A 21,323-nucleotide genomic window follows, 5' to 3' on the forward strand; every position below is an offset into this window, starting at 1 on the left:
CAGGGCTAACCCAGGCCTCCTGGTCCTTACAGGAGCAGGCCACCCTGTTACAGGGCCTGTCAAACAGAGGTACTCCTGCATACCCTCTGTCCCAGAGCACGACGCGTGAACGAGCACCATGCCAATGCAGAGCGTCGCTGATAAACAGAGAACACCAAGTCCTCACCTGCAGGCCACTGCTCTAACCACTAGACCACACTCCCCTTCCAGAGCCAGAAATGGAACCCAGGACTCCTGACTCCTTACATACACAGCAAATAGTGGTGTAACCCGCTAGCAAAATGCGTCTTACAGCTCTCTCTGGGGGCTGCCCCCCACAGCAAGGATGATAACAGCTTTCTACTGCTGCCAGTCACTTCATTTCTTTAGCTCAACTGGTAGAGGTCTGTGCTGGAAATCTAAAGGTCTAGGATTCAAAACCTGCTAATGACCCAAGAGAAGGGCCACTACAGTGGCACATAAGATAATGTCTTTTTTTTTAAATCTTTTTTTAAAAACCTAGGTAATTCCATTAAAACCCCCAAAACTATATTAACAGAACATTAAGGTTGCAATTTAAGCACTCAGAAGTTAAGAAAAGCCAGATTCACATTACCTATGAGACTTTAATTTGGCCCCCTTGTGTTATGAAACAGTCTTTAATTTCATGATACCCTCCTATTTGCTCTACAGGACGCTGCATCATTCAGTGCCCAGGGCAGGCAGGAAACGAAGCAGGAGTGTGCAAGAAGTGAAATATTGCCGTGTGACTGAGGCAGTCGCCTGGCATTCCAGAGAACGGGATCCTATCTTAGCTTAAATCAAAGAAGGTTAAGGGGTGACTTGATCACAGTCTATAAGTATCAAACAAATATTTAATAATGGGCTCTTCAATCTAGCAGAGAAAGATCTGACACCATCCAGTGGCTGGAAATTGAAGTTAGGCAAATTCAGACTGGAAATAAGGTGCAAAGTTTTAACAGCAAGCAATTAAGCAGTGGAACAATTAACTGAGGGTCATGGTGGATTCTCCGTCACTGACAATTTTAAAATTAAAATTGGATGTTTTTCTAAGGCTCTGCTCCAGGAATTGCTCTGGGGCAGTTCTCGGGCCTGTGCGATACAGGAGGTCAGACTAGATGATCACAATGGTCCCTTCTGGCCATAGGATCTAGGCATCCCTAGTTCTGCTACCAACTTCTTTTGTGAAGCTGGACAAGGTGTTTAAACAACAGGCTTCAGAGGCCAGAGTTGCCAGTTTTGCCTTTCATTGAGCTACCTCGCTGGGGCGTTATCAGGATAAGTTCATTATCATCTGGGATGAGTGCTGACGCGCGCCATAGAAAAGCCCATGAGAAAACAAAAAGCCCCTTCTTTGGTGCAGGCTTAGGCTGGTGGGCAGTAAATCTGGGACAAGGGCCACACAGTGAATGAGGGGGATAAAACAGCTATTGAACAGCCTCTTTCACTGAAGCCCTATCTACCCTATGCACGGAGATAGGCTGGGTCAGGTGGAAAAAGGAGTATGTAATTCAAGACTGCATCATACAGCATGTGCACCAAGGGACTGACCTGAATTTGCATGGGCAACTAACTTTTGAACACTTAACTTTGCAACCCCAATGTTCTTTTCTTTGTGTGGAATATATCTGTAGATATCTAGGCCAGCTACCATTTGTTGTCCAACACTGTCATAAAAAATTATAGCGGCTGGATGCGGTACACAGAAATCTGGGGAAAAAAAAGTTGATTCCTGGCATGTAGTTCACTTTTATAATAAGTTCTTTGTTAAAAGGCTATTTTTAATTTGAACTGCCTGACATACTGCAGCTCGCTTATGCTAACCAGAATAAACAGCACTAGGGAACTGCTCTCAGAAAATTGGTTCTAGTTTTTGTCCCTAACAGCCCAGCAGAGTTTGTCAAGGTGATTAAGCATGTGCATTGTATTCAGTATGTAACTGAAAGACCTAAGTATTAACCATACTATTGTCTGCTGAGAAAAGGCTTGTGCATACCCTTTGTGATTCTCCTGATAATTATAAACTGTGTTACAGTCGCTGGGTTGTCACAGGACTGCAGAGTTCAGATACTTATGTGACATCTATGCAAGGATCCAAAATCACCGCCAGCATAGTACTGTGAGAACGGTTATATTACACGTAAAAGCTGAAGGGAAGATCATTACGCTAGGATTACAGGTCCAAAATGTCCAATACCTTTGGCTGTGTGTGTGGTGAAGAAGAAGAGTTTGAGAATGATGCAGGGTGAAATTATGAAGACTACAGCACCTGTATTTTCATGGATGTGACTTTTAACTATTACCTTGCCTTTGAAAGAGAAAAATGTCAGTGACAGAGGACAGTCAGAAGTAATGGCCTGTGATGGGTAGTTTTCCAAGTAAGTTTATTCACAGGATGGGTCTAGAAAGGAATATCACGAGTCCATGAAAAGAACAAGCTGAAGAGCGATACAGTCCTGCTCTGTGCAAACTATTCTGTTCCCTAAACCAATTTTTAGCAATACAATTTTCTGCAAATGCACAACTGTCGTTGCTTGGTTAGTTCTGTGAAAGCAAGCTGGTTAGCACTCACAGGCTAACTATGCACAGTCTCTCACCTACATTACATGGAACTGGCTTGTAAAATACACACATCCATTGTTTGTCTTCTACACCTGGCTGAGGATAGGCAGATTCTCCAAATGCCATGGGAAGACATAAAAGACAGTGGGGGATATAGCGGGTAAGAGACAGGAGCCAGCCACCTTCTGTGCTGTAGATAGTGTAATTATATGATAGAGACGGAGGCTTACCTGGGAAGCTGGAGATCCCTGGCATGCTGTGAGGCACAGGAACAGAAACAGGCTGTACTGAAATCCAGAAACCATGGTCCTAGTTTCGAGGTAAAAATCTCTTCTCAGATTATTTTCGAATGCTTTCCCCTCCTGAGTGTTTTCTCAACCTGCCTTAGAAGTCCCTGGGAATGCCTGGAATGCAGCCGAGGGACAGCTGACTCCGGCTTGCCAGCACCAACCTGGCTGCTCCTCTCACGGAAGGGTTGAATACCACTCCGTTTTCAAGTCCTCATCTGCTGGCTGCCCTCGCAGCAGCTGCTGCTGCTGCTGCTGCAATCTGCCACTGCTGCTGCCTGTGTGAGCTCTGACAATTCTACACCTAAGCTGTGTGGGTCTGGCTGGGGGATTGGTTTCTCCCTCCCACTCAAGGTAGTCGTGGAAGGCTGGCTGGCTAGCTGGGTCCTAGCAGTAGGTGCTGGTCTCAGGGGAGAAACACTTGCCAAGTGGATATCTCCTCATGGCCCGCACACTGGGCAGTGACCAGAGTGGGAGAGACTCATCCCGTTTGTCTTCTAGGAGAGGTTGGGGCTGTATTTCCCCAGAAGGCCCCTGAGAAAGGAGCACTCCTTTGGGATCCAAGTGGTTTCCATTAGCCTTGCTTCCTTCTTGGATGGAGAAGAACGGCCCCATGTGCAATGCTGATCTGCTGCAGAGCAACTGGAGAGAGGAGGATTTGGGTGGAGGTTCATCCCTCCCTTGCCCGGCCTTCTAGGGTGCTATCCTGGGAACACAGGGTTCAGGTGCACGTCACCACACTTCTGCCTTCAGCTCCCACGGAAGCCTGTGGACTCATGCATGGGTGTGTATCCAAGGGCAGAACTGGGCCCTGGGCCAGAGCCAGTGAGAATGCCAGGGTGCACTCAGCTGGAGAGCTCCCTTCCTAGAGAGATTGGGTCTTGTCATGCAATACCCAGCAGCTGATCTCCAAAAGCTTCTCCGCAAGCCACCTTCGGGGGTTCCCTTGCTATGCAGCCTGCTAGCAACAGCTCCACCTCGGACACATGATGGCCAATGCACCGCGTTTAACGCTGACAAATATAGCGGTCTTTAGACTCCTCGAGCACCTGGAGGCCTCTTTACAGACACAGTGGGGAACATTTACTCTCCCAGTCCACCTTGAAGCTTTACAAACCCTATAGCTTCGTGATTGATTTGGGGTGAATGGGTGGGGGTGCATTGATGGCTGAGTAATGGCAGTGGCTGGCTCTGAATGCCCCTCCCCATCCAACCCCTTCCCCTCTGCCTTCTCCGTCTCTAGGCTCACCTGCAGCCCAGGAGTAGAACTAGGAGTGACGGGGGACATTAAGCAAAGGACAGTGGAGCTGTGTTGGGTGTGGTGGGATCAGCCCTGGGAAGTGAGGGAAGCCACTGAGACTAGACTGGCCAAAGCAATGTCAAATATAGCAGGGAAAACACTGCCAGCAGCAGAAACGTGGACGAAGTGGGACTGGGCAGGAAACAGTTTTCCTGGCCCCTGAGTAATTTGAATAGTTCACAATTCTTTTCCATTGTGAATTGAGGAAAAATCCTCAAAATATTTGCAAACCAAAAAAACCCACCAAACAAAACAGATTTTTTTAAACTCCTTAATTAGTCTAATTTGCTTAAATTTCTAAACAACCAGAATGGTTTGGTGCAAAAGTATCCAAACAAAAATGTTTCAGTAATTTCAAAACTCCCCCTCCCCACCTCCAACGTTTTTCTGAGTCAGGAAATTCATGGAAAATGACCTTGTTTGGCAAATAGTTTCGATTCTGATCAATTGACCTATCTATTGACCAAAAATCCCACCCAGCTGGAGTGCTAGCAAGACTTGCTTATCTCTGTCCTCTGTTATGGCCAACCCTACCAGGGAAGTCCAGAAGCTAGAGCTTTTGACTAACATAAGTAGCAGTGAAATGGTAATAGTTTAAATTGCTACAGGAGTAGGAGCAGGAGCAGGATCATATTAACTCCCCATTGGGATGCCGGGGGGGGCAGTTTGCAGCTCTCTGAGCCCTTCCTCACAGCCCTCTGGCAGCAAATAACATTTGAAAGGTTTTCTTCAGAACCATGGCAATGAAAGACACCAGCCCAGCTCTCAAGAAAGCCCTGAAATGCTCCCTCTTCACATTCCCTTCCAGCCCCGGGTGAGAGATGGGCGGGAGGGAAGAGCACCCCCCCCCCCTTAGAACTACAGTCTCCACTCCTGTTAGCACAGCCACTTCTCGGGGGTAGGAAACCCAGAGAGGCGATACCCCCTCTGACCTCACCGCTGGGAACAGGGCCTGAGAGTCACACGCTTTGGGTTGTGTGGATGCATTTGGCTTTGATCCTGGGCGGTGTTAGCCGCCTGTGGCATACAGGGGGGCAAACTGTGTGAGCTGGTGGCCTTAAACTCTAGGACTCTGTGATGGCTCTGCCAATATCTGCTCTCCTCTGTCTCTTTTTTCTCCCCCTACACAGTCTGACCACAACCGAAGTCTTAGGTGGGGAGCTTTGTCACAGGACAGAGAGATGTGTTTACCCACAGCAGCAGTCTGCACTCAGCACTTACTTGTGCTCCTCTGTTCCTGTCTATACTCACGCTAATTAAAAACCACATACATCCTATTATATCGGGAGCCAGTCGGAGACATTCTGATATTTGCATTTGTTTCATCCCCACCAGCTTCCCCTAGCCCAGAGGTTTATAACTGTGGCCTGCAGATGCCAGGGGGGCAGGCGACCATACCAAGATTTCCAGAGGGGTCTGCACCGCCATTCAAAATTTTCAGGGGTCTGCAAAAAAAAAAAAGGGTTGAAAAGCCCTGCCTTGGCTGTCCCTATGTTCAATGTCTAATGTCTAGGTCGTACACTCCTCAGCGTTGGAGTTGTGCCTTTTTCACCTCTGTGTGCTCCAAACACACTGCCGGTGTGAAAAACCTGTTAATTAATACTAACGGGATTATACAGAATAGGGATATGGCAATTTGAGCAACAGCCATTTTAAATGCCCTAAGTGAGCTTTTATGAGAGTAGCCCGGTTACTCTTGGGAGCCGACCTACTGATGCCCATGTGAACTAGGTCTGCACAATCCACTGGTACGTGGTGAAACGTTAGACTTGCTAGCTCCAGTGATCGGGGGGCGGGGGAGGCAGTGGAGAATCTGCCCCGAAGATTTTTCTTTTTGGACGAGAACTATCCGAACATCCGTTATCCGAGGCGGTTCGATCAGACTTTACTAAACTAGCTCTAAAGACTGCAGCGTTTACCTGCATGTGCTTCGCACTGCAGGGCCATGTTCCCGCAATGCCATACACGTCTCTCAAGCCAATTGTACGTTTATGGACAGAATGATCCTAACAATGGTCCCAGACCAGGGGTGCTGGACCAGGTTCTATAATGGGGGTGCTGGAAGCCATTGAACCAAACTGTAAACCCCGTGTTTGATGGAAACCACTTCAAGCCAGGGGGTGCGGCAGCTTCCCCAGCACCCCTAGTTCCAGCGCCTGTCCCCCAGACAATCCGGGACCCGGTCTTCGGAATAGGTGTTTCCCCAACAGAATTCTGAACCCCAGCTAGACGTCTGCTGAGCTCTGCTGCCATCTATCGGACAATATGAAAACGTGACAGTCCTACCTAGCAGGCTGGTGGGGACCCAAACCTGGGAACATGAGCTCTTTAGGGCAAGAGCTGACATTGATCATAAGCTTGTACAGGGCCAGCACAGTGGGCTGCCACCTGAGGGAGGTTTTTTTGCCACTACCCCACTATAAATGTTAAATAGTAAAGACTGTGCTGGTCCTGATGCAAACCTTGATGGGTGGTGGGCTCGCCTCGATATGAACTGGTCGCTCCCACTGGAATTACCTGAAGAACATATAAATGGCCACACTGAGTCAGACCTGATCCCTCTAGCCCAGTATCATTTCTTCCGACAGCGGCCAGGGCCAGCCAGGTGCTTCGGAAGGAATGAACAGAACAGGGAAATTATCGAGTGATCCATCCCTTGTCGTACGCTCCCAGCTTCTGGCAGGCAGAGGTTTAGGGACACCCAGAGTATGGGATTAGGTCTCTGACCATTTCAGCTAATAACCATTGATGGACCTATCTGACAACCAGAAACTTAGCTAATACTTCTTTTTAAAACCCAGTTATACTTTTGGTCTGCACAACATCCCTTGGCAACAGGTTCCACAGGTTGTGTGTGTGTTGCGTGAAGTACTTTCTTTTGTTTGTTTTAAACCTGCTGCATATTAATTTCATTGGGTGACTCCTGATTCTTGTGACGAGGTAAAGAACACCTTTCTATTTACTTTCTCCACACCAGTTATTTTATAGACCGTTATCATTTCCCCCCTTCCTTGTCTCTTTTCCAAGCTCATCAGCCCTAGACTTTTTAATCTCTCCTCATACGGAAACTGCTCCATACCCCTAATCATTTTTGTTGCTCTTTGCTATACTTTTTCCAATTCTAATATATCTTTTTTGAGATAGGGTGACCAGAACTACATTCAAGGTGTGGACAGACCCTGGATTTATATAGTGGCATTATGATATTTTCTGTCTTCTAAGCTATCCCTTTCATAATGGTTTCTATTAGCTTTCTTGATTGCTGCTGCACATTGAGTGGATGTTTTCACAGAACTATGTGTGATGACTCCAAAATCTCTTTCTTGAGTGGTAACAACTAATTTACACCCCATTGTATAGTGGGGATTATATTTTCCAATGTGCATTACTTTGAATTTATCAACATTGAATTTCATCTGCTATTTTGTTGCCCAGTCACCCAGTTTGGTCTAGTGAGATCCCTTTGTAACTGTTCACAGACAGCTTTGGACTTAACTAACCTGAATGATTTTTTATCTTCTGCAACCTTTGCCACCTCTCTGTTTACTCCTTTCCCCAGATCATCTATGAATATGTTGAACAACACTGGCCTCAGTACAAACCCCTGGAGGACCCCATTATTTATTACTTTCCATTGTGAAAACTGACCATTTATTCCTATCCTTTGTTTCCTATCTTTTAACAGGTTACTGATCTCTGAGGGGACCTTCCCTCTTATCCCATGGCAGCTTCCTTTGCTTGATCTCTGAGGGGACCTTCCCTCTTATCCCATGGCAGCTTACTTTGCTTAAGAGCCTTTGGTGAGGGACCTTCTCAAAGGCTTTCTGAAAGTCCCAGTACACTATGTCCATTGGATCACTCTTGTCCACATGTTGTTGACCCCCTCAAAGAATTCTAGTAGACTGGTGAGGCATGATTTCCCTGTACAAAAGCTGTGTTGACTCTTCTCCAACAAATCCTGTTCATCTGTGTCTGATAATTCTGTTCTTTACTGTAGTTTCAAGCAGGTTGCCCTGTACTGAAGTCAGGCTTACTGGGCTATAATTGCCAGGATCAACTCTGGAGCCTTTTATAAAAATCAAAGAATAGGATGAGAGGCACAGATAGGGCTTCCAGTGGTGATGCCTCTCTGCCCTTGACCAATCAGCGCAGAGATGGGTCAGGAAATCCCATCCCTCTAGATCTCCTCAGACCACGCCCAAGAGGCATACGCCATGAGTGTTTGTCTTTCCTTCTGGGGGGTGAGCTAGCCCCCATAACCTTTACTGCAGCCTGCTCACATTCCCCTCCAACAGTCAGCCTCAATCTAGGGCTCCATGTAGGCCTGAGTGGGAGCCAATCAGTGAGGCCTTGAGGTCGGTGGGGTGCCTGAGGCCCAGCCCAACCAGAGAGGGTACCTTAGTACTTAATCTTAGCACGTAACCATTGCCTGTTTGATAGCATCAGTCCGGAAACCCATCAGCCTCGAGGTATGAAAGAGGGTGTCTTCTTTAAAGAGCCCATTTTCAGAAATTGTGAAAACGTGGAGCGGAAACTTGGACTCCTTCACCAGTTCCCGTGAGAATGGCGGAAGGTGTTTGAACTCTGACCATGCTCGGGCACTCGCAGAGAAAGCTCTACATCAGTGGCAGTCGTGAAGGAGGGCAGGAGGAGGCTGAGGGGATCTCTCTGACCCAGCTGCTGCTGGGGACTCTGGAACCTGACTGGGACACCTGACTGATTGTGAGGCCGTCTGACACGTGTGGCGCCCGCCTGTTGTCTGAACCTATGGAGGAGGACGCTTCATTCAAGGCTGGGGAATCTCCCTCAAACAATCTGAGCCACAGAGCTGAGTCATAGGTAAATAGGACACAAAATACCGAGGGGCTGGACGTGCTGGGGTGTAGGAAGTGACCATGGCTGTGTAAAACGCATGCTTACCAGTGATTCTTTAGGGAAAATCTCTCAAAAGCTGTACGACACCTACTAGAGAACCGGGAGAACCTCGACAGTGTTAGAGTAGAGGATGCAGATGACACAGCCCCAAAGTGCTTTTCCCTTCCTGAAGACAAGCTGTTTGAGAGGACGCCGAGGATGAGAATGAGAACAGTGTAAAGGGGTCGCACTCATGTCTCGTGAACGCCCCCTGTCCGAGTGCATGTGCCTGCACTCTCTCCGTGTCAGTGTCTCAGCCCTCCGGTCAAGTCCCATACCATCGGTATGTGAAATAAAAACCCCTTATGGGGAAACTGTCTGACACGGGGGCCTTACCGCAGAGTCCTGCCCTGGTTGAGTCCCAGCAGCCAATCTGGAGTTCCCTCTCGCTCCTACCGGTCTCTGCCAGCACTGCTCTGTCCGAGGTCCCGTAGCTTCCTCAGCCAGCCAGGCACACTATCCATGCTCCTCCAGCTCCTGCAAGGAATCGAACGCTGTGCTGCACGGCAGCTCCTTTTATATGGGCCTGCTGGGCTCTGATTGGCTGCCCCCTGCAGCCCTTTTTGATTGGCTGCTTCCCACACAGCCACTCTAGGCAGCTTGGAGGTCCCTCTCCATTACCCTTTTCTGGGGCTGGTGTGGCAGGGCCATGAGGGCCTGATTCAACTGCCCCAAATAGCTATCAGGAGCTCCCTAGGGATAGAGCTGAGTCTGTCACGTCACCGTACCCACAAACACTGCCACAGGGAGGAGAATGTGAGGGGTGTGTTAAAGATGTGCCAGGCCACTGACATCCTGGCTGTGAACTGGACCTCAGTGGATCTAAACCGTGAATTTCTGGCCCTTTATGTTGATCTTTGTCTGGAAAGCTTATTAAACGCTGTTAATGCCTTAGATTAGGCAAGGTGCTATCTGTGCTCATCCCTAGAAAACTTAGCTGAGGGGGTGGCCTTGCGAAATGCTGTGCAAACTTTGCAAAACAAAAGGACTAGGCTGAAGGCTGACTGAGGGTGCAATCCACCCCATCATCCAGATCATTAATAAAGATGTTGAACAAAAAAAGCATCTGGCTGCATGTCCACACCTGCCAGACCAGAGCAGGGTTTGTCTACCTGGTCACATCCCCCATGTTCTTCTGTGCTTAGAGCCATAGGTGGGGCTGCTGCTGCCAGGCCTTGGTGCAAAGGGAATGCTGATAAGATCACACATCAACTGCGTGTGCATTAAAGGGGCTGTTCCCAGTTACCCTGCTCGCAGGCCCAGTGTGCAGGCCGGGCAGCAGCTTAGAGTCTGCCCGGCTCGGTGGTGCCCCTCTTCTCTCTCTCGGATCTGTTTGGGCAGCTGTTTCTAGCACTCCCAGAGCCAGGTGTGCATGGGTTCGTGCCGCGGGCTGGCATGCCGAGTGGCCATACAGGCCTGGCAGCCTGCACCCCATGGGACTCCTCTCCATGCCGGCCTTGCGGGGCAGCAGCGGAAGGGATGGGTCTGGGGGCAGCTCTTTCCATAGCTTCATCTTCCTGCACAAGCCCCATAGCAGGGCTGCGGCTGCTTGCCTGGCCCAGGGCTGGCTCCCGGGCCTTCTGCGGCGGAATGGAGCCCACCCGAATTGTGCTGGCCTGTGCGGTGCTGTGAACATGCCGCACCATGGGAACATGCTGACGTTTTTTGGAAACCCATGTGTGTCCCCGCAGCTCCGTGAGACCTACTGCAGGAGCCAGGAGCATCCACACTAAAGAGGAGAGGAAGAAGGGTAGCCAGCCACCTCGCTGCACTATATTCTCTGATCCAGCAGGTGGTGCTCACGGGACGTAACTAACCCCATCCAAGGACAGTCCCACTGCAATCCCCCAGCCCTGTGTTCTGACATGGGCGGCTCAGCTCTTGTTCTGAGAACCAACAAATCTGGATCTCAACCTCCTGGGTCTGTGCCACAGCCGGGCATTTTCCAGGTTTCCCTAATAGAAACGGAGTCTCACACGGAGGGCAGCGGGTGGGAGACACAGAAAGCATCTGGCCTGGCGAGGGTGGACATAACTGGAATCTTGTTCCGCTGAATCCCAGTGCTGGCTCTGAGTGCTCCATCCACCGCTGGGGAGCCGGCCCGTGGGCGAGCAGCATCTTCTGGAGGCTTTATATAGACCCAGCATGCTGGCCAGTGCCAGCCCTTTTCCCACGCTGGGCAGCCCAGTCAAGTTTTCCAGAGCCACAATGTTTTCACTTTTTGAATTCTCTGCTCAGCCTCTATCATTTTCTCTCAGAACAGAGCAATGACGTGTCCAGTGAAACAACCAGGCCTGTGTTTTGCTCCCATAGGAACTGCCAGACTGGATCAGACCTGGGGTCCATCCACTCCCGTGTCTGTCTCAGACAGTGCCCCGCGCCAGGTGCTGCAGAGGAAGGGAATATTGTGCCCCCACATTAATTGTCTCCATGATCTCTAACAATTAGAGCCTGGCTGAGGCCCTGCCACGTGAGGTTTAATATCCCTTCCGGACTTTTTGTTGCCATTCACTATAATGACATGCAGATTCTCGGTATCTGTATAAACATCCAGTCCTTTTTGCCAGAACCATTTTCAGGGCACAAACCCAGCAATACAATCTGTGTATCTGCCATTCAGGCGCTCTGCAGATTCGGTCTCGCTAACCACCAGCGCCCAGTTCCAGAAATCCAGCACAGCCCCTGCCCCGCTGCCAGGTGGGCAGCGCTCCTCACAGCAGCAAGAGAAGTGGAATTGTGCCCCTCATCTCTGGGAAATCATATTTTCCCCATTATTATTCAGTGATGGGATTTCGTCCACTCAGTCCCATTTGTAACAGCACAGGGAGGGTCCAGGAAGGAAAGGAGAAAAGTACAAAACGGCTGAGGCAGAGTCTGCTCTCCGCGCACACAGTGCACCTTGGAAGAGAACGGGCTGATCTCCCCGCTGCTGGTGCAAATGGACTTTGTTGTGTTGGAGTCAATGGAATCACCGATTGCTGAGTTACTCCAACTGCGGCTTTGTCCCAATGGACTCCCGAGAACAAAATTTGACCTTTTCAGACATGTCAGAAACTAATAAACATGCTTCCTTCTTTCCATTATCAGTAGGAAACGTCCCTACGTTACAAAGAAGGGATGCAAAGCAGAAGAGGAATATATGTCACAGCTCTCGGATAACCATTACGAACAGCTTTGAGTACATGGTGTTAGAGAATGACATGGGACTGCCACAGATTAGGCCATCTCCAGAATGGGAAGTTAGAGACACTTCCTTGCACGTCTCGTGGCAGGGAATCTGGCAGTCAGCAGCTTTTAAGAACAAGCCCATGATTTACCGCTAAAGTGACAGCAATGCAGGGTAGAATTCTTAGGGAACCTGTGGCTGTGCCTGGGGACTGAGCTGAGAATCCTACTAAGGCTCTGACTCCTTCACGTCAGGTATTGCAGCCCTGGAGGGTCTAAGCCAGGGGTAGGCAACCTATGGCACATGTGCCGAAGGCGGCACACGAGCTGATTTTCAGTGGCACTCACACTGCCCGGGTCCTGGCCACTGGTGGCGGGGGCTCTGCATTTTAATTTAATGTTAAATGAAACTTCTTAAACATTTTAAAAAATGTATTTACTTTACATACAACAATAGTTTAGTTATATTATAGACTTGTTAGAAAGAGACATTTTAACGTTTTTAGAAGCTATTACTGGCATGTGAAACCATAAATTAGAGTTAATAAATGAAGACTCGGCACAGCACTTCTGAAAGGTTGCCGACCCCTGGCCTAAGCACTCAGGGCTCACCATTAGCTTCCGATTTCCCTTGAATAATATATTTGTTTCTTACAGCTGTCATCTCTAGTAATCCCTGGGCCTCTGCCAGCGTGGGGAGAAGGACATCACACCCGCGCATGCCTCAAGGATTGAGAACAGCGCCCTCGCTTGACTCCTCTTGAGTACCCCTCCTGCTATGTTGCTCCCAAATCAAATCCCTTGAGCTGGGCAACTCTGCAGGGGAGGGCAGTGAAGGGTCAATGATGTTTTTGAATGTGATACAGAACAAGTGACCAGTAAGGCAGCCAGTTTGGGCAGGACCAGAAAACATGAAACCGTATTTCCTGTTCCAAGTGCCTCTAACAGCTATCAACACAGCAACTAAACAGGGGAATCCTGAGCAGGAGCAAAGAGGTTATTTTACCTCTGTGTTTGGCACTGGTGCGACCAGTGCTGGAATCCTGTGTCCAGTTCTGGTGCCCACAATACAAGAAGATGTTGATAAATTGGAGAGGGGTCAGAGAAGAGCCACGGGAATGATTGAAGGATTAGAAAACCTGCCTTACAGTGATAAAATACATAGATTGAGCTCCCTGAGTCTAGGGGTGACTTGATGACAGTCTATAAGTATCTACATAAGGAACAAATATTTAATAATGGGTTCTTCAATGTAGCAGACAAAGGTCTAACACTATCCAAGGGCTGGAAGTTGAAGCTAGACAAATTCAGAGTGGAAATGAGGCGTAAATTTTTAACAGTGAGAGTAACTAGCTTTTGGAACAACTTTCCAAGGGCTCTGATGGATTCTCCATCACTGACCATTTTTAAACCAAGATTGGATGTGCTTCTAAAAGCTCTGCCCCAGGAATTATTTGGGGGCAGTTCTCTGGCCTGTATCGTGTAGTCTGACCTCCTGGATGACAATGGTTCCTTCTGGCCTTGGGATCTATGAACTAGACATCTTGCTCATTCTCCCTGGTGCCTGGTACTTCTGTGCTCTGCTCTTATGCTGCCATCATAACAGGCTCATGGAGCCCTGGCAAACATCCCTCCAGCTCAGAAGGTGATAGCTCTTCCCATTAAATCATGAACCCTCTGTGACAGGCAAAGACGACCAAGACATTTGCTCTCTATAATCTTTCCACAATGTTCTGAGCTTGTTAACTTCAAAACAGGGGTTTGCTCTGCACCAGTGGGGTCTCTAGTCCTGACAACATAACTTGAGGCTGAATGAGAAAACACCTTGTCAGAGAACAGTGGAGCAGAAGAAAGGCTGGCAGGTTCCATGCGTGTCCTGTGAGGGACAGGAGGAATGTATGTCTATCATCAAATCCCATTATCTTTTCCCTTCCACATAAGTGAGCAAGGATGAGGGAAGTATGAGACCCAATGAATGTAACGGGGTATCAAGTACTTCTCACTTTAAATCTGGCACCTATCCCCATTTCGGTGAAGTGTGCATCACGCCTATTGTAGTGGGGATCGGGCTACAGTCTTATGTTTGTCAGTCCGTAAAGCTGCAGGAGAATTCCCCACCACCCCAACAACCATGTTCTGTTTCTACCTAGTGACTGGCTGGAGAACCCAATTTCCAAGGGAACATGGTCCTTAACTGGATGGCAGCACAGTATGTGTCTAGATCTGACCAGGAGACTCCAGCATGCTCAAGACAGTTGGGCACCAATGCTTAGATTCATGGATTCTAAGGCCAGAAGGGACCCTGGGATCATCTAGTCCAGGGGTCGACAACCTTTCAGAAGTGCTGTGCCGAGTCTTCAGTTATTCACGTTAATTTAAGGTTTCACATGCCAGTAATACATTTTAACATTTTTAGAAGGTCTCTTTCTGTAAGTCTATAATATATAACTAAACTATTGTTGTATGTAAAGTAAATAAGGTTTTTAAAATGTTTAAGAAGCTTCATTTAAAATTAAATTAAAATGCAGAGCCCCCCGGACCAGTGGTCAGGACCCATGCAGTGTGAGTGCCACTGAAAATCAGCTCACGTGCCGCCTTTGACACGCGTGCCATAGGTTGCCTACCCCGATCTAGCCTGACCTGTATAGCCCAGGCCGTGAAGCTTCCATTTCTCAGCCTCATTAACCATAGCAAACTACGGTGACAGGCCAGCACACAAGAGAGCCGGTTCACTGGTACCTTATTGGTATGATCCAACCACTTCTTTCAAAGTGATCCTCAGCTACCTGGCCTGAGCAGACCTGACCACGGGCCTGATATACCAAAGTGCAAGAGCGGTGATACAATCCACTGACGAGGGGAAACCAGGGCCAAACCTGTCCTACCAGGCTCAGGTCGAGATCTGAGAGTTTGACAAGTTTGCCTGGTACTCCCCGGTTTTGGTGCCTGTTTCTCATAACCGAGTGCATCGTTCCTTTGCCTCCAAAAGAAAATAAACGGATAGTAATGGGCACCCCCCTTCTGCCTCCTCATCTTTAACTTGGCATTAGCCTGCTGGCACCAGTAGCTGTCAGCCCCTTTGAAGGAAGCTGGGAGATTCCATAGCTTGGTCCATACCAAGTGTTTATTGCCCAGACCAGAGGAAGTGTCTGCCCTCTGCATGCTCCCACCTGTGGGCACAGCCCTCGGTGCCACTCAGCTCCCATTGCAGCCACTCGAGTGCCATGTCTCAGCAAGGAACGCTATATTAACAGTGTAACCCTGTTGGGGGGAGCAGCGAACATCATTCTGGGCTGTATTAGCAGGAGTGCTGTGAGCAAGACATGAGACGTAATTCTTCCACTCTGCTCCGCGCTGATTAGGCCTCAACTGAAGCATTGTGTCCAGTTCTGGGCACCACATTTAAAAAAAAAAGGCGGTTTTTTAGTCTGGAGAAGACAAGGCTGAAAGGGGACATGATAACAGTTTTGAAATACATAAAAGGTTGTTACAAGGAGGAGGGAGAAAAATTATTCTCCTTAACCTCTGAGCTTAGGACAAGAAGCAATGGGCTTAAATTGCAGCAAGGGCAGTTTAGATTGGACATTAGGAAAAACCTTCTAGCTGTCAGGGTGGTGAAGCACTGGAATAAACTACCCAGGGAGGTTGTGGAATCACCATGGTTGGGGATTTTTCAGAGCAGGTTGGACAAACCCCTGTCAGGGATGGTCTAGATAATACTTAGTCCTGCCATGAGTGCAGGGGACTGGATTCGATGACCTCTCGAGGTCCCTTCCAGTCCCGTGATTCTGTAATTGGGGCATGTTGAGACCTGGGTGCTGGGTTCTGCTCATGATAAGGAGCTGGGGTTTGGAGCCAAGGTCTTGGAGCTAGTATAGCTGAGGTCCAGTGCACGTCTCTGCATGGGGAACAAACGGGGTCACATTCCACATTATACGCCTGGGGCTTTTCTGCATATTATTTAAGCAGAAGGCAAGCCCTGGAGTCCAGATTCCTTATGGGCTCCCCATGACTGCTCACAGCCACGCCCGGTAAGATTAATATTTACCTGTCTTCTATTTGCCTGGGGTTACTGGGTTCTGCTCAGACATGTGCCCACGTGAGTTTAATGGGGAAATACCTTTTGCAATTACATTTCTGAGGCAAATACTTTGACTTGCAGTTCTGAACATGTCACAGTTCAGGAATTTTCCATCCCGATCTGTTTCCCGGCCCCTGGTGCGTGGGCAATAAATCACACCCAATGTAATGCACAAGCCGGCTCAATAAATCTCTCCTCAGAAAAGCCAAGACAGAGTCCTCAGCTCAGGAACAGGATTATGCCTCCTGCCCCATGGGCCATGCTGGAGGGGGTGGCGGCTCAGAGTCCAGCCCCTAGACCCAGCTGGAATCAGAAGCAGCTATGGACTCTCTCTCTCTCTCTCAAACCCATTCGCTATTGGCCAGACCCTTGGCTATCACTGAGTGTCCCTTGTACTGCTGCAGCCAAGGGGACTCTGAGCTGCCTAGGATTCCCCAGCAGATGGCACAGCCCTGCTCGCCCCAAGCAGCAGAGCAGTCCCCAGAGGAGTGCTCCAGCACAACCGAGAGCAGCCCATTGTCGGAGCAGCACTCTAACCTGAGTGCTGGGCAGTGCTCGGCAAACACAAGCTGGTGATGGGCCTTTCCCCTTTGCATTTACGAGAATATGCTTCTGTTTTCTATAAATCAGTCGGGGACTGGGCTGATTTCCTCAGTGCATCTCAGAGCCAGTCAGAGGCTTTGTTATTCCCGTTGCAGCTTTGGGCTCAGTGACAAAGCGACCAAACAGAAGAAGCCAATGCTGACCTTGTAAATGGCACTTCATGCCTGGCCGGTGCAGAGTGGGCGTGTGCCGGGAAGACTGACCAGTTGCTAGCTCTGTTTACAGAAAACAGAAACATGTTCTACTCACAGAAGAAAAGGCCTCTCTTGGCTGGCCCGCTTTGCACTTCTCAGCAGTTAAGCTCGATGTACATTATTTCCCTGCTGACACAGCAGGTCAGGAGAGCTACAGGCATCAGATTTCTGAACCGTTGACCAATAGTGACCTGAAAGGTTTTAGTTTCGTATACACGCCTGTGACAATTTGGGGAATCTGTCTATGGACGGCTTAAGAATGCCAGATTGCAGTTATGAACTCTCGGTATATCTGTATCTTTGTCAAACTGCAGGCAAACGTGGGCCTCGTCTGTCTCCTGTGCGGTCTTCTTACCTCCATGTTGGACGGAAGTCACAAGGAGTGGGACAGGCTAACAATGGAGGGTCATTAAACGTGGATGGCCCTCTAGTCACAGAGAAGTCCCCTTGGAAAAAGAGTTAGCTACTGCCCAGAAGAACCAGTCTGCCGAGGTGGGCTGGTAACTAAGCTATGGATCACCTGGTGGCGGGACCTTGATTATTTTATGAGGCTGCTCATGGAGTCATCTGACAAAAGGGACTGGAGGTTATAAAAGCCAGGGTCTCTCGGTGGCCATTTTAGAGAGAGGGAGAAGAGCCCCGGAGCAGAAGGAAGCTGGCTGAAGGAAGGAGAGGAGACTCCATGTGTGAGGGGAAAAGCCATGTGTTAGAGAGGAACACTGGACACCCTACAGGACTCTGACCTGAGCCCAGAGAACGGTCATGAGCAGTGAGGAAACCTAGCAGGGAAATGCATACAGGTGTTCCATTGATTTATCTGGAGCTGTCTCTCTCTTCAGCTATCTAAGATAAAGAGTGATTGTGCTGCAAACTTTCACAAGCCTGTGTGTTATGTGCTTCAACTATCATAAGTCCCTGATGTTATATTCATGGCAAAGAAGTTAGATAAAAACACAAAATACTCTTGCGGGAAGGTTGCAATGCAACCCTGCATTATTGCTTAGAATTCAGAATGACAACACACCGGAACCCCAAACACAGAGCGACGAGGCAGGCTGCTCCGTAGAGCAGAGAGGCGCACCTCACCCGTCTTAGTCTAGGACGGCTGCTGCAGAGTAACTGCAAAAGACCCAGCTCATGCACTGCTCCACACAGCCCCCTTGCCTGCAAGCAGGACCAGGAATCCCCTCACACATTGTAAATGTAGGACAGCTTGCAACACACTGTCCGGAGCTGGAGGGGGAAGCTAGGTGCCCACAAGGGTGGAGCCCTGGGAAAGGGTGTGCTTAGCTACTGGGACGTACTGGTCCTGGGGGCCTAAGAGCTGGACCGTGAGGAGGCTCCACTCCCACAGGGAGAGTCTGTGCCCAGGGAGAGTGCCACAGAGGCCGAAGAGAGAGGCAGCGCTGGACCCTACCCAGACCAAGGAGAGCCTAAGAGCACACAGGACCCTACCCCAGCAGCCAGTGAGCGTCCCGCCCAGGAGCACCCCCAGGCCTGTGACGTCCTGATGACACACACAGAGGTACACAAGGTTTCAGTTTCCTGTCCGCACCTTGTCCAGGCTGACGGCACGTGGACACGTGTGACAAGCATCTGGCTGTGCTCGGAGCTGCACAGCACCTTGGGCAGTTGAACCAGGAAGCAGCAAAAGGCAGCTACTACCTGAAATAACCAGCAATTGCTACCACCAGTTTGCAGCACTAGGGTTTTGAGCGTCATCTCAACCAGCTGTGCACAGCCTGGGGCTTTGCTTTGTGGTGCGGCTCCTGAACCCAGGACCGCAGTTTGGTCCACACGGCTTCGGCCATGAACCAACCCTTTCATATTAGCTCTGAGGCTCAAGCACCTGTGGGGGGGCATGTCTGCCAGTCTGTGCAGAGCGAGTGCAGCGCTTCCTGCAGGCTGACAGGTGCCCAGCAGGATGAGGGAAGGAGAGGGAAGTGCAGACCCGGTCACCCGGGTGCAGGGCTGAGCGAATCGACACACGCTCTGCTTCCTTTGTGAAGCTCCTCTTATCAGACTCAGGAGTGGGGGGTCGCATTTGGCCTTCTAGAGCCAGCCAGCCAGCCGGCTTTGGGACCTGGATACGTGTGGACATCCAGGGTCTGCCCGCTACAGATCCATAGGTCTGCACAGCTCCCTGGGGACTAGGAGTCTCCCAAGGACTTCTCCTCTTTTCTCCATTCTTTTCCCGGCAGGCTGAGTGACACATGTTGGCACCGTGCCTCGGGGTCCAGTGATTCTGTTAACGGAGCTGGCCTAGTTTCATACAGGATACACAGCAAGTCGTACAGAATGGCACAGAACTGTGAGAGCTCCCTCCGAATCGCACCAGTCGCTCTCACCCCACTAGCGAGAGGGCAGCATCCCCCAAGCCCTCCGAGACTGGGGTAGCTGAGATGCCACAGGAGCTGCAAATAGCGGCACTGTCTCGGCAGTGCGACTGGGTAAACACTGACTTTAGCCTGCCCTGCGAAATTGTGAGTCTTCAAAGGGTGTACTGAGTTACACATCTGGATGGGTTTCGCTCTGAGACGACCTAGGTCAAAGCTGCAAACAAATTCCTAACAAGGAACAAAGAGTGCTCTAAAAATACCCCCTGGCATCTGTACAGTTTCAATATGACCAGGAGGCAACACCACAAAGATTCCAACATACGCTTCACCTTTTTCACACTTTGGGTCAGACTCCACCGTGGCCCTGCAGAGGCAGTCGCTCCCGTTGATTTACAAAGAGCTGGGGACAAACCTAGGGAACAAAAATCACTGCTAGCATTTTTTTAAAGAAGAGACATTTGATTCTTGTCAAAAAAATGTGCTGGTCCCATTCCCTGCTTTAACAACTCTCTATAAACTGGAGAGATGCTGCTGTGATTGCAAGTTTGTAGTGACATTGTTACTAATACATATAATTTAGATTGGGAAGGACGCATGAGTGGACAAACTCACGGAGATCTAGTGCAGCAAGGTATTTCAGCATACGCTTAACTGTGATTCAGTGGGAAGTCCTATTAACATTAATGCTACTACTCACCTGCTTAAAGTTGGGCACATGCTAACGTATCTTGTTGAATTGAGTCCACACCAGTGCAGGCTCCAGTTCAGCAAAACAGCTAAGCATGTGTTTAAGGTCTATTGATTTCCATGGAGGCTCAGCATGGGAGTTTCATTAAGCACATGGTACAATGCTTTGCTGAACCGGGGCCGACAATGGGAAGCCAACACCATCAGACCTGAGTGCCTGAAGTTAGGCCGACCCCCAGACCCAGGTTTATGCAGAATAAATGCCCTGCTTTTCAGGGGTTCCCTGCTCCCCTTGCTCACATGCTGATACTCCAGGCCACCTGCAAGGGGAGTTGCAGGTGCTCTGAGCGCCTGAAAACTGGCCACTTATTCCAGTGCCTGAATATGGATTTAGGAACCAAACTCTAGATTTCCAAGTTTGAAATTTTAGCCATTGCTCTAAAATAAAAAAATAAAAAAAGATATGAAAAATACCAGCAGCAGTTGCCCCAGCTCCCTGCTCAGCTGTTCTCATGTTGTCAGCAGCACGGCTCCTCGGCATGGTTCAAATGATCTACCGGAAACATATCAACTGACTGTCTCCGAGGGGCGAAGGACAGCGTAGGCCAGGCTGTTCCATGTCCACCTGATCACACCCCATGATGGTGCACTGCTCGGTCACTCTCTGTTGCTTCTGACCCAGCAGCTCTGGGGGTGCGGCAGGGAGCAGGGGGTTTCTAAGGGTATGAGCTCTGGGAAGGGACTGAACATGGTACTTGGGAGGCTCCTACGAATCTGTAGTAACCTGCAAGCAGGGGATGAGCTGGCTACACAAGCTCTTCAGACAGTGCAGGTCACATCCGTCATGATGGCCTGTCTCCTCCCCTGCCCCTTGGGCTGTCTCCTGCAAGGGAAACAGTACGCGGGAGCAGCCCCTGCATCGCCTGGCGCTTGTGCAAGAGGGCGCGTGAGAGTGAGCTGATCCGGCACCGTACAGCATCACCAGGGCTGTAACCTGTTAATACAGCCCTGTCACCAGTCACCTTCCAAATACCAAATCCTGAGCTCAGTTCTACAGCTCTATGCCATAGGCAGGGCTGATTGCGTCTAAGGGGACAGTGTAATTACGGCTCAGACACTGTTAGCCCTGGGGGGGAAGAGGGGGACAGTTCATGCAGTTTTTAAACAGCAGAAACATCCCAAGACTGAACG

At 49.5% G+C, this 21,323-nt stretch overlaps 1 protein-coding gene across 3 annotated transcripts in view; it reads right to left on the reverse strand.

Moving 5' to 3' along the window:
* Positions 1-9,418, reverse strand: part of FBLN7 (fibulin 7) — a 41,496-nt gene extending 32,078 nt beyond the window's left edge. Inside the window, exon 1 of one of the 3 annotated variants that reach the window (XM_045008419.1) lies at positions 9,400-9,418. Coding sequence is in view for 2 of the 3 variants with exons in the window: in XM_045008417.1 (XP_044864352.1) it covers positions 2,793-2,867 (75 nt within the window). In the remaining variant the exon portion in view is untranslated. Of the gene's footprint in view, positions 1-2,792; positions 3,581-5,547; positions 5,593-9,399 lie in introns of those variants that run through there. The other 2 variants (XM_045008418.1, XM_045008417.1) reach the window with 2 other exon arrangements.
* Between the last annotated feature and the right edge of the window lie 11,905 nt (positions 9,419-21,323).

The sequence above is a fragment of the Mauremys mutica genome, chromosome 3 (genome assembly GCF_020497125.1).
Source record: "Mauremys mutica isolate MM-2020 ecotype Southern chromosome 3, ASM2049712v1, whole genome shotgun sequence".
NCBI lineage: Eukaryota > Metazoa > Chordata > Testudines > Geoemydidae > Mauremys > Mauremys mutica.